Source organism: Papio anubis, chromosome 18, assembly GCF_008728515.1.
Source record: "Papio anubis isolate 15944 chromosome 18, Panubis1.0, whole genome shotgun sequence".
NCBI classification, from domain to species: domain Eukaryota; kingdom Metazoa; phylum Chordata; class Mammalia; order Primates; family Cercopithecidae; genus Papio; species Papio anubis.
In genome coordinates, this window is record NC_044993.1 from 58,706,998 (window position 1) to 58,719,353 (window position 12,356).

Below are 12,356 nucleotides of genomic sequence, written 5' to 3' on the forward strand. Positions count from 1 at the left end.
AAAAAAAAAAAAAAAAAAAAAAAAAAAAAAAGAAAATGTGACCCAGATGTGAAAACTGCACAAAAGGACCTTAAAGCAGCTCTTTTAACTATGCTCAAGGATGTCAAGAAGCCTCAATAGAACAGAAATTATAAAAGAGCACAAATCATACATCTAAAAATACTATATTGAAAATTCAACATTTCATCCGCTTTAATGGCAGATTGGAGAGAGATGAGGGCATCTATCAACTTGAAACTGGATACACACAAATTATTCAATTTGAAGAACAAAGACAAAAAAAAAATTAGGGAAAAAAAATGAAGAGAGCCTTAGGAACCTGCCTGACAATATGAAAAGGTTATGTGTATAGCTGGTGTCACATATAGGAGAAAAAGAATGGGGTAGAAAAAACTCGGAGGAGGCCGGGTACGGTGGCTCATGCCACCAATTCCAGCACTTTGGGAGGCTGAGGCAGGAGGATCACTTGCTCCCAGGAGTTTGAGGCTGCAATGCGCTATGATGGCACCACTGCACTCCAGCCTGGGTAACAGAGCAAGACCCTATCTCTAAAAATAAATAAAAAACATCCATGTATTTTGCTGTATATAATTTATACATAAATTTTTAAAAAGCAAGTGTTTTTATCCAAAAACTGCTTGGCTCAGAGTAATTCTTCTATAAATGTTAGTCGTTATTCTGCTAAATCACAGAACATCAGTTTAGAAATCACTGGACTGGGCGCCGTGGCTCACACCCCTGTAATCACAGCACTTTGGAGGCTGAGGCGAGCTGATCACCTGAGGTGAGGAGTTTGAGACCAGCCTGGCCAACATGGCAAGACCCCATCCCTATTAAAGATACAAAAATTAGGCAGGCATGGTGGCAGGTGCCTGTAATTCCAGCTACTTGGGAGCCTGAAGCACGAGAATTGCTTAAACCCAGGAGGCAAGGGTTGTAGTGAGTTGACATCACGCCACTGCACTCCAGCCTGGTGACAGAGAGAGACTCCATCTCAAAAAAAATAGTGTTCTTTGAACACGCTTCTTCCCTACCTTCGGGGCTTAGCACAGGTTTGGTGTTGTCCGGAATGTTCTTGTCTCACACCCCTCCTAGGATCATGGCTACTCATTCCTCTGGTCTTAGCCTAAATGGTATTTCCTCCGGTAAGGCTCGCCTGACGCTCCCAGGCCAACAGTCAAAGTAATATATCCTATTACACATCCCCACAGCACCCTGGGCTTCCAGCCTTGCTGCTGTAATGAAATTGTACTTCTTCGACTATTGTCCATTTCCCCCAGGGCACTAAAAGTCAGAAGGGCACCGGCTTTGTTCTGCTCACTGCTCAGTTCCCTATACTCAGCACAGGGCCAAGGACCCAGCTGCTGGGGACAAAAAGCAGAGAGGAGTGTCTCCCACTCCTGCCTTCCCCTTCCCCACATACCGCTTGGCTCGTTCCAGGTCGTCGTTAGCTTGCTCCAGCTCTCTGATGTATTTCTGCAATTGGTCTTTAATGGCTTTGGTCTGTGCGAGGTCATCCTCCAAGGCTGAGATCTGCCGGTAGCCTTCAGAGTGCTGCACTTCAAACTTCTCCTGAAGGACAACACAGACACTGGGTGAATGACTTCTGAGGCGGCTAGATGCAGTAGCACATACCCACCTGGAGTCCCAGTTACTCGGGGGGCTAAACTGGGAGGACTGCTTGAGCCCAGGAGTTAGAGCCTGCAGTGAGCTATGACTAACAATGCACTCCAGCCTGGGCAACATATCAAGACCCTGTATCTTTTTATTTATTTATTTAGAGACCGAGTCTCTGTTGCCCAGGCTGGAGTGCAGTGTCGAGATCTTGGCTCATGGCAACCTCTGCCTCCCAGGTTCAAGCAATTCTCCTGCCTCAGCCTCCCGAGTGGCTGGGAATACAGCCACCCACCACCAAGCCTGGCTAATTTTTTTATTTTTAATAGAGACCGGGTTTCACGATGTTGGCCAGGCTGGTCTCGTACTCCTGACACCTCAAGTGATCCACACACCTCGGTCTCCCAAAGTGCTGGGATTACAGGTGTGAGCCACGGCGCCCGGCCTGACTCTGTCTCTTTATGAAACTCCTCCTCCCACCACACTCCCTGGGGAGGTTCCAGGCTTTCTGTCCCACTCTCCCACCACAATCGAGAGACAAGCGAGGCTCAGGCAACAGAACCTTCTTCTCTCCAAAGAGCTGACTCTTAGGCAAGTGACGTAATGTGGTGGGAACAGGCAGGTGTCATTCAGAGCAGGCACAAGGAATCAACTGTTTTAATTATGTCCTGAGTGCCCCCACCCCCCGGGGAACCTTGAATCACTCAACAGGGTTGAGATTCCTATGGCCCCCAACATTCTTCAGACAAATCATTCTGCCCAAGGTGTCCACAGCCAAAGAAAGCCACATAAACCTCTCCAAGCCTCATCCACAGGGCAACGTGGGTCTCCTTCACACACACTATCAGTGTATTACAAAGAGAGTCACCAGCTTGGCCCACAAAGTGAGACCTGGTCTCTACAAAATACACAAATTAGCAGGGCGTGGTGGCTCTCGACTGCAGTTCTAGCTACTCAGGAGGTTGAGGTGGGAGGATCATTTGAGCCTGAGAGGTCGAAGCTGCAGTGGGCTGTGATGGCACCACTGCACTCCAGCCTGGGCAACTCCCTGCTGTCTGGAAAAAAAAAAAAAAAAAAAAAGAAAGAAATCATAATGACGTCCATTGTTTGTGCCCACAAGAATGGGAAGGCAGCATGTACTGGTTTTACAACAGTCAACCATTCTCAATGTTTGATCCAGGACTCCCCGTTGTAGCACGGAGAAAGAAGGAACAGTTTGATCTCTAGGTTACTTTAAAAACATAAAGACAGGCTGGGCACGGTGGCTCACACCTGTAATCCCAGCACTTTGGGAGGCTGAGGCGGGCAGATCACCTGAGGTCACAGGAGTTCGAGACCCACCTGGACAACATGGTAAAACCCGGTCTCTACTAAAAATACAAAAAAATTAGCCAGGCGTGGTGGTGCGTGCTTATAATCCCAGTTACTCAGAAGGCTAAGGCAGGAGAATCGCTTGAACCCGAGAGGCGGAGGTTGCGCCAATGCACCCCAGCCTGGGCAATAAGAGTGAGACTCCGTCTAAAAAAAAAAAAACAAAAAACCAGAAACACAAAGAAATAAAAAGAGAGGGAGAAAGGGAGGGGATAAGAGGGGGTAGGAAGAGAGAGGGAGGGAGGGAGAGGGAAGGAAAGGGAGAAAGAGAGATCTATGTTAATTACCAAAGGAACAGTCCAGCTCACTTCTCAATGATTCCCTGTTGCCAGCTGCAGCAATAACATCCATTACATGCTTATTCTGTGCCGGCCTCCAGGTTACGTACACCACCTATCTTGTCTCATTCATCCCACTTCAGACATGAGCACTGAGGCTCAGTTCCTTAACTAGCCCAGAATCAACTGGTAGCAAATGACTGAGCCAAGATCAAACCCCAGCCTCCTGAGCAGGTGTCCTTAAGCAATTATGCTAACAAACCTTCAACCATTTCCATCCAGATCACCTGCCAACTCCCGTGCTCTCTCGATTCTGTTCCCGCTCTGCTTCCAAATTACTTTCTTTCACCAAACACTCAGAGCCAGGTGCGGTGCCTCCTGCCTGCAATCCCAGCACTTTCAGGTGGCAGAGGCAGGAGGAACGCTTGAAACCTGGCGTTCTTGACCAGCCTGGGCAAGACTCTGTCTCTACAAAAAATCTGAAAACAGCCAGGCATGGTGGCGTGCATCTGTAGTCCTAGCTGCTTGGAAGGGTGAGGCGAGAAGATTGCTTGAGCCCAGGAGGTTGAGGCTGCAGTGAGCTATGATCACGCCACTGCACTCCAGCCCAGGCCACAGAGTGAGACCACAACACTTAAAAAAAAAAAAAGAAAAAGAAAAAGAAAAAAGCACAAAAAAACAAAAACACCCCAAAATCACCAGCCTGGCAAGATGGCGAAACCCTGTCTCTACTGAAAAAACAAAAAATTAGCCAAGCATGGTGGCGGGTGCCTATAATCCCAGCTACTTGGGAAGCTGAGGCAGGCGAATCACGTGAACCCGGGAGGCGGAGGTTGCAGTGAGCTGAGATCGTGCCATTGCACTCCAGCCTAGGCAACAAGAGTAAAACTGGCGGTGGTGGGGGATGGAGAGTGGGGCGTGGGGTGGGGGACTGGGAGGGGGCAGGCAGGCACGCTGACCAACTGTTTCAATTATGTCCTGAGTGCCTCCCACCTCCCACCCCCTGAGCACCTTGAATCCTGCCCACTCCCAAATCTGCTTCCTACAGCCCCCAACAATCTTCAGACAAATCATTCTGCCCAAGGTGTCCACAGCCAAAGTCACAAGGACCTCTCCAAACCTCATCCACAGCGACAACGCAAGCCTCCTTCACACATTATCACTGTATTACAAAGAGGCACCAGCCTGGCCCACAGAGCCAGACTCGGTCTCTACAAAAAATAAAAATTAGCAGGGCATGGTGGCCTCGCCTGCAGTCCCAGATACTCAGGAGGCTGAGATAGGAAGACCATTTGAGCCTGGGAGGTTGAAGCTACAGTGAGCCGTGATTGCACCACTGCACTCAAACCTGGGCAACAGAGTGAGACCTTGCCGTTTCAAAAACAAAAAAAAAGGAATCTCAATGACTTCTGTTCTTTGTGCCCACAACAATGGGAAGGCAGCATGTACTTGGTTTATACAACAGTTAACTATTCTCAATTTTTCATCCAGGACTCCCCGTTGTAGCATGGAGACAGAAGGAACATTCCAATCTCTGGGTTATTTAAAAACAAAGGCCAGGAGTGGTGGCTCATGCCTGTAATCCCAGCACTTTGGGAGGCTGAGACAGGTGGATCACCTGAGGTCGGGAGTTCGGAGACCAGCCTGGACAACATGGTGAAACCCTGTCTCTACTAAAAATGCCAAAAAATTAGCCGGGTATGGTGGTGCGTGTCTATAATCCCAGCTACTCGGGAGGCTGAGGCAGGAGAATCACTTGAACCCAGGAGGCGGAGGTTGCAGTGAGCAGAGATTGTGCCATTGTACTGCAGCCTGGGTGATGAGCAAGACTCAGTCTCAAAAAAAACAAAAAACAAAGAAGGGAGAAGGAGGAAGGAAGAGGAAGAAGGGATCAAGGAGAGAGGGAGAAGAGAAAGGGAGAGAAAAGGAGGAGAGATCTTGTTAATTACCAAAGAACAGTCCAGCTCACTTCTCAATGATTCCCTGTTGCCAGCTGCAGCAATAACATCCATTACATGCTTATTCTGTGCTGGCCTCCAGGCTACGTACACTTCCTATGTTGTCTGGTTTAATTCCACTTCAGAAACATCAACACTGAGGCTCAATTACTTACCAAGCCCAGAGACCCATCGGTGGCAAATGACTGAGCCAAGATCAAACCCCAGCCTCCTGAGCAGGTGTCCTTAAGCAATTATGCTAACAAACCCTCAACCATTTCCATCCAGATCACCTGCCCACTCCCGTGCTCACTCAATTCTGTTCCCGCTCTGCTTCCAAATTACTTTCCTTCACCAAACACCCAGAGCCAGGTGCGGTGCCTCCTGCCTGTAACCCCAGCACTTTAGGTGGCAGAGGCACACTAGCCTAGGCAACATAGCAAGACTCTGTCTCTACAGAAAACTGAAAAACAGCCAAGCGTGGTGGCATGCACCTGTAGTCCTAGCTATTTGGGAAGCTGAGGCAGGAGGACTGCTTGAGGCCAGGAGGTTGAGGCAGCAGTGAACTATGATCATGCCCCTGCACTCTAGCCCAAGCCGACGCTTTAAAAAAAAAAAAAAAATCACCAGCCTGGGCAACATGGTGAAACCAAAATACAAAAATTAGCCCGGCATAGTGGTATATGGCTATAGTTTCAGCTACTTGGGAGGCCGAAGTGGGCAGATCACTTGAGGTCAGGAGTTCGAGACCAGCCTGGCCAACACGGTGAAACCCCCGTCTCTACCAAAAATACAAAAAAAAAGCTGGGTGTGGTGGCATGTGCCTGTGGTCCCAGCTACCCGGGAGGCAGAGGCAGGGGAATCACTTGAGCCTGGGAGGCGGAGGTTGCAGTGAACCAAGATCGTGCCCCTGCACTCCAGCCTGGGTGACAGAGACCCCCATCTCAAAAAAAAAAAAATATATCAAAACTGAAAACACAAAACACCCATCCTAGATTCTACAAATGTGAGAGAGAACAGTTCCCACAAGAAAGGCACAAGGTCTAATTTAAAAGTTAAAAACGCCAACTCCTCGTTACTCAATCAAGTAAACAAAGCTGTTGCTAGAAAGTCCGGATGCACCCAGGAGGGTGATGTAATGGTGCCTAGGCCAGAGAGGCGTGGCGAGAGCCATTGTGCAAGAAGACTCCAAAGAAAGAACAAGCAGATGATTTACAACGTTGGAAGGATGGGGAGGGCGGACCACATGCCCCCACCCGCCCGCACCACCCTCCCCATTTCCTGGCTGTAAGCAGAGAAGTATCTGCACCCATCAAATAGAGGCAGACCAGGCCCCGTTCCCAGGCGTGGCTCTCATCGCCTCATACCCTTTATTTGGGAACATCTCCAAACAAAACAGGATCTTAAGTCATTAACTTAAATTCAAACGCAGGCTCCAGGAGGACGTAGCGAGTGGGCTCCAGCACCTGCGTTAGCGATTCAGAGATCTCCCTGGAACCTGTGGACATGAAAACCTGTTGCTGAAACGTTGTGCTGCCATTTGGGGCTAATTCGAATAAGCTGTCAGCTGATGGGGGCATCAATAGATGCTCTGTTTGGTCCCTTAAAGGCTTTTTCATTCAACCCGTGATGAATAAGCCAGTTGTTAAGAAGTCCGGCCCAGCTGAATATATTTCTCTTAGGTGACTGACAAATATTTGCTGGTGGCAGGGTCCTCGTTATTCCAAGGTACCGTGTTTCTTTACTGTGCTGTGCGCTGTGAGTCTCCTGCATCGGACATGTGGTTGTAAATGAAGGAGTCTCCTGTGGGTTCAAGGGCTCAGTCTTTTTGAGATGGAGTCTCACTCTGTTGCCAGGCTGCAGTGCTGGCGCAATGTCAGCTCACTGCAACCTCTGCCTTCTAGGTTCCAGCAATTCTCCTGCCTCAGCCTCCCGAGTAGCTGGGACTACAGGCACGTGCCACCACGCCCAGCTAATTTTTTAATTTTTAGTAAAGACAGGGTTTCACAATGTTAGCAAGGATGGTCTCAATCTCTTGACCTCGTGATCTACCCGCCTCGGTCTCCCAAAGTGCTGGCATCACCGGCATAAGCCACCACGCCAGGTCCAAGGGCTCAGTCTTGAAGCACAGACTTACTTAGTAACTGCTTGATATTTTACTCAGGATCCGTGGAGGGCCTGTTATCCTATCCAAACTGCAGTTCATACCACTAATCTTCCTCCTACCCAGCTTTTCAACCCGGAATCCCCTTCAATTTAGGAACTATAATCAGCCAGGCACAGTGGTTCACACCTGTAATCCCAGCACTTTGAGAGGCCGAGGCAGGCGGATCACTTGAGGTCAAGAGTTCCAGACCAGCCTGGGCACATGAACCCGTTTCTACAAAAAAATAATAAAACTTAGCCAGGTGTGGTGTGGCAGGTGCCTGTAATCTCAGCTACTTGGGAGGCTGAGGTGGGAGGATCACTTAAGCCTGGAAGTCAGAGGTTGCAGTGAGCTGAGATCGCACCACTGCACTCTAGCCTGGGTGACAGAGAGAGACTCTGTCTCCAACATCAACAACAGAAAGAACGATAATCATTGCTCATTGCGTGTATCAGGTGTTCAGCTGTTAACAAATGGGTGAAGTGGGCCCAGTACAGGGAGAGGCAAAATGACACTAAGCTCTCGGTGTCAGGGATACAGGGACTAGGGGAAACTCGAGAATGTGTATTCTAAGCAACCACTACTCAGGTTTTTTATTTTTTATTTTAACTTTTGCTCTGTCACCCAGGCTGGAGTGCAAAGGTACAATCACAGCTCAGTGCAGCCTCAACCTCCTGGGCTCAAGCAATCCTCCTGCCTCAGCCTCTTGAGTAGCTGAGACTAAAGGTGTGCACTACCATGTCCAGTGAATTTTTTATTTTTATTTCTTGTAGAGACAAAGTCTCACTATGTTGCCCAGGCTGGCCTTGAACTCCTGGTCTCAAGAGATTCTCCCTCCTCAGCCTCTCAAAGGGCTGAGATTATAGGTGTGAACCACCATGCCTGGCCAGAAATCCATCTTTTTACAGGAAGCTTTACAAATTTTGATGGATGAGAATATTTATAATAAAAGGCAAGTAGGATAAATATTATTGGTAGAGTCTAGGTGCTGGTGGATACACAGGTATTCACTGGCAATTCTTTCAGCCTTATATGCTGGAAAACGTTCATGGGGAAATGCTGAACAAAAACCACCGAAGGCTTATCAAACGATACCGATGGGGCAGATGGAGCTGCAGATGGCCAGCCGGACTCTGTGGTCTCCAACAGAAAGCTTCAGCTTCACTGCCCACCTTCAATGTGTCTGGGACCTCTCCTCTGCCCCACCCCAAACCCCTGATCCATTCGTTGGTCCCACACCCTTTCCTATACGTTATTAGTAAAGCTGGGCTTGCCAAGGTCCACCTGACACCTATTCTTGTCCACACCTATGATGGGTATAGATCAACTCTCCTTCAGCCCCATCCCCCAAACACCAAGTGTCAACCTGCAAACACCCTGCAGAAAACCTCCCTCAACCCGTGCAGTCCATTCTCTCTTTTTTTTTTTTTTTTTTTTTTTTTTGAGACAGAGTTTCGCTCTTGTTGCCCAGGCTGGAGTGCAATGGCGGGATCTCGGCTCACCGCAACCTCCGCCTCCTGGGTTCAAGTGATTCTCCTGCCTCCCAAGTAGCTGGGATTACAGGCACGCACAACCACGCCCGGCTAATTTTGTAGTTTTAGTAGAGACAGGGTTTTATCATGTTGCTTAGGCTGGTCTCAAACTCCTGTCCTCAGGTGATCCGCCCACCTCGGCCTCCTGAAGTGCTGGGATTACAGGCATGAGCCACTGCACCCAGCCAGTCCTCTCTCTCTTGAAAGGCTCCCAGATCACAGTTCTGTGACTGAGTTCCAAGTCCCCAACTGCTTTATGGTGTTAGGTTTGTCTACCCAAAGAAGGCAACCAGCACTTCCTCGTTCACCGTCCATCACACCTAGCCCTGGGCACACACAGTTTTGACTCTTCCATGAAGCAGCTCATCAAAATGTACGTGGGGGGCTTAATGAGAGAAAACGCGCGCGCACACACACACACACACACACACACACACACACACACACACACACACAGAAATACCAGGCCCCACCCAGACTTACTGAGAAATGGAACCTCAGAGCGAGGCAGGGAGATGGGGATGGGGAGAGAGCGTTCAGGCCTGTTGGATGTTTCTGAAGCTGGCAGCAGGGCTGAGAGCCAGTCTCTGGGGCACAGTGTTGACTTAGTGATCCCTTGCTGAGCCCTATAGAACGTACAGAAGGCCCGGTCTTTACTTTTCAGAGCACTGGGTCTCCGGATACCTGGCTATGTCTAGAGGTGCTTTCGGTTTTCACCACCTTGGAGGTGGGGAAAATGCTACTGGCATCTAGAGGGTGGAGGTCGGGGATGCTGTTAAACATCCCACAATGTGGCCAGGCGGGGTGACTCAACGCTTGTAATCCCAGCACTTTAGGGTGCCTGTAATCCCAGCCACTCAAGAGGCTGCGGCAGGAGAATCACTTGAACCTGGGAGGCAGAGGTTGCAGTGAGGTGAGATCGTGCCACTACACTCCAGCCTGAGCATCAGAGCAAGACTCCAGCTCAAAAAAAAAAAGGCCAGGCACGGTGGCTCACGCCTGTAATTCCAGCACTTTGGGAGGCCAGGGCGGGCAGATCACGAGGTCAGGAGATCAGACCATTCTAGCTAACACGGTGAAACCCCGTTTCTACTAAAAATACAAAAAAATTAGCCAGGCATGGTGGTAGGCACCTGTAGTCCCAGCTACTCAGGAGGCTGAGGCAGGAGAATGACTTGAACCCGGGAGGCGGAGCTTGCAGTAAGCTGGGATTGCGCCACTGCACTCCAGCCTGGGTGACACAGCGAGACTCTGTCTCATAAAAAACGAACAAACAAACAAAAAAGCCACAAAGCAAACCTCAGTCCCTCCCAAAGGAGGATGATCCAGGATCAAATGTCAACAGCAGCCAAGTCAAGAAACTTGCTCTGAACTGGCACAGTCCAACAGACCTTTTGGTAATGAAGGAAATGTTCTATAGCCCCTCTGTCCACTAAGGAAACTCACTGGCCGAACGTGGCTCCTAAGCACTTGAAATGTGGCTACTGTAACTGAGGAATGAAGTTTTTATTTTAATTCATTAAATTTCAGCAGCTGAATGTAGCTAAGGGCTACAACACTGGACCTGATATTACTCTAGCAACACCTCCAATGTCTCCCTGCTCAGGTGGTGGCTCATGCCTGTAATCCCAGCATTTTGCGGGGCCAAGGCAGGAGGGACTGCTTGAGTCCAGGAGTTCAAGACCAGCCTGGGTAACATAGCAAAACCCTGTCTCTATAAAAAATACAAAAATTAACCAGGCATGGTGCCACATGCCTGTAGTCCCAGCTACTCCCAAGGTTCAGGTGGGAGGATTTTGGTTTTTTTTTTGAGATAGAGTCACACTCTGTTGCCAGGCCAGAGTGCAGTGGCACAATCTCAGCTCACTGCAACCTCTACCTCACTGCAACCTCCACCTCCGAGTTAAAGTGATTCTCCTGCCTCAGCCTCCTGAGTAGCTGGGACTACAGGTGCCTGCCACCACGCCCAGCTAATGTTTGTATTTTTGGTAGAGACAGGGTTTCATCATGTTGGCCAGGATGGTCTCAATCTCTTGACCTTGTGATCTGTCCACCTCGGCCTCCCAAAGTGCCGGATTACAGGTATGCACCACCACGCCCAGCCCAGGTGGGAGGACTGCTTAAACCTGAGAGGTCCAGGATGCAGTGAGCTGTAATCCAGCCACTGTACTCCAGTCTGGGCAGCAGAGCAAGACCCTACTTCAAAAAAAAAAAAAAAAAGTCTTCCTGCCATATGCCCTATAAAATCAGTGAGGACAACCAAGAAAGTCCATGGGAACATGAGTGACTCGATTCTCAAAGCTCCACCCACCATGGATCCCCTGAGGTCAGGAGTTTGAAATCAGCCTAGCCAACATAAAACCCCATCTCTACTAAAAATACAAAAAAAAATTTAGCTGGGCATGGTGGCAGGCGCCTATAATCCCAGCTACTCAGGAGGCTGAGGCAGGAGAATTACTTGAACCTGGGAGGTGGAGGTTGCAGTGAACCGAGATCGCGCCACTGCACTCCAGCCTGGGCAACAAGAGTGAAACTGTCTCAAAAAAGAAAAAACAAAAAGCATCACCCACTAGAAGCACAAAGAGTTCAAAGATCACGTCTGCCCCATAGGCCCTTCCAGAGATGAGCATAGGCCTGGGGTCTGGAGTCCCTCATTGCAGGGTTCCTTCTTCCAGCCAAGCATGCCACACCTGTCTTGGAAGCCTGTCTACACCTGAGCACACTTCCTCTCAGCCCCTCACCTTGATGGTTTCCAGCTCCATGCGAAGGCGGTTATTTTCGGACAGGAGGTCTCTGTTCCTGGTTTCAATTTGTTGCAGCTGCGTCTCCAATTCAGCTTCATATTCTCGGCTTCCCTCCTGGAATTCTCGGAGTTCCTCTTGTGTATTTTCTGCCCTACAGCAGAATTGTTAATTGTCACGTAGTAATTTTTTTGAAGACAGAGTCTCACTCTATTGCCCAGACCGGAGTGCAGTGCTGCAATCTCGTCTCATCGCAACCTCTGCTTCCCGGGTTCAAGCGATTCTCCTGCCTCAGCCTCTCGAGTAGCTGGGACCACAGGCGTGCACCACCACACCCAGCTAATTTTTCTATTTTTAGTAGTGACAGGGTTTCACCATGTTGGCCAGGCTGGTCTCAAACTCCTGACTGCAGGTGATCTGCCTGCCTCGGCCTCTCAAAGTGCTGGGATTACAAGCGTTAGCCACCACCGTGCCTGGCCAAATTCAAGGAACGTTTTTAAAATATCAAGCCTGAATTACCTTTAAGTCAAATGAGAATAAAGAAGGTAGGAGGGGCGGGGTACAATGGCTCATTAAGAATTACTTGAGGACAGGAGTTCGAGACCAGCCAGGGCAACATAGCAAGACCTCTTCTCTACAAAAATGTGTTTAAAAATCAGCCGGGCATGGTGGCACACACCTGTAGTGACAGCTACCTGGGAGGCTGAGGCAGGAGGATCACTTGCGGGCCCAGGGGT

General features: G+C 49.3%; 1 protein-coding gene across 5 annotated transcripts in view; it reads right to left on the reverse strand.

The window, feature by feature from the left end:
• The window catches only part of NDE1 (nudE neurodevelopment protein 1), an 82,670-nt gene that overhangs the window by 48,128 nt on the left and 22,186 nt on the right, over positions 1–12,356 (reverse strand). For all 5 annotated transcript variants that reach the window (XM_009196066.4, XM_009196069.4, XM_009196068.4 and 2 more), the window contains 2 exons: positions 11,620–11,773; positions 1,424–1,572 (listed from right to left, as the gene is read on the reverse strand). In XM_009196066.4, the coding sequence (XP_009194330.1) occupies positions 1,424–1,572; positions 11,620–11,773 (303 nt within the window). The remainder of the gene's footprint in view (positions 1–1,423; positions 1,573–11,619; positions 11,774–12,356) is intronic.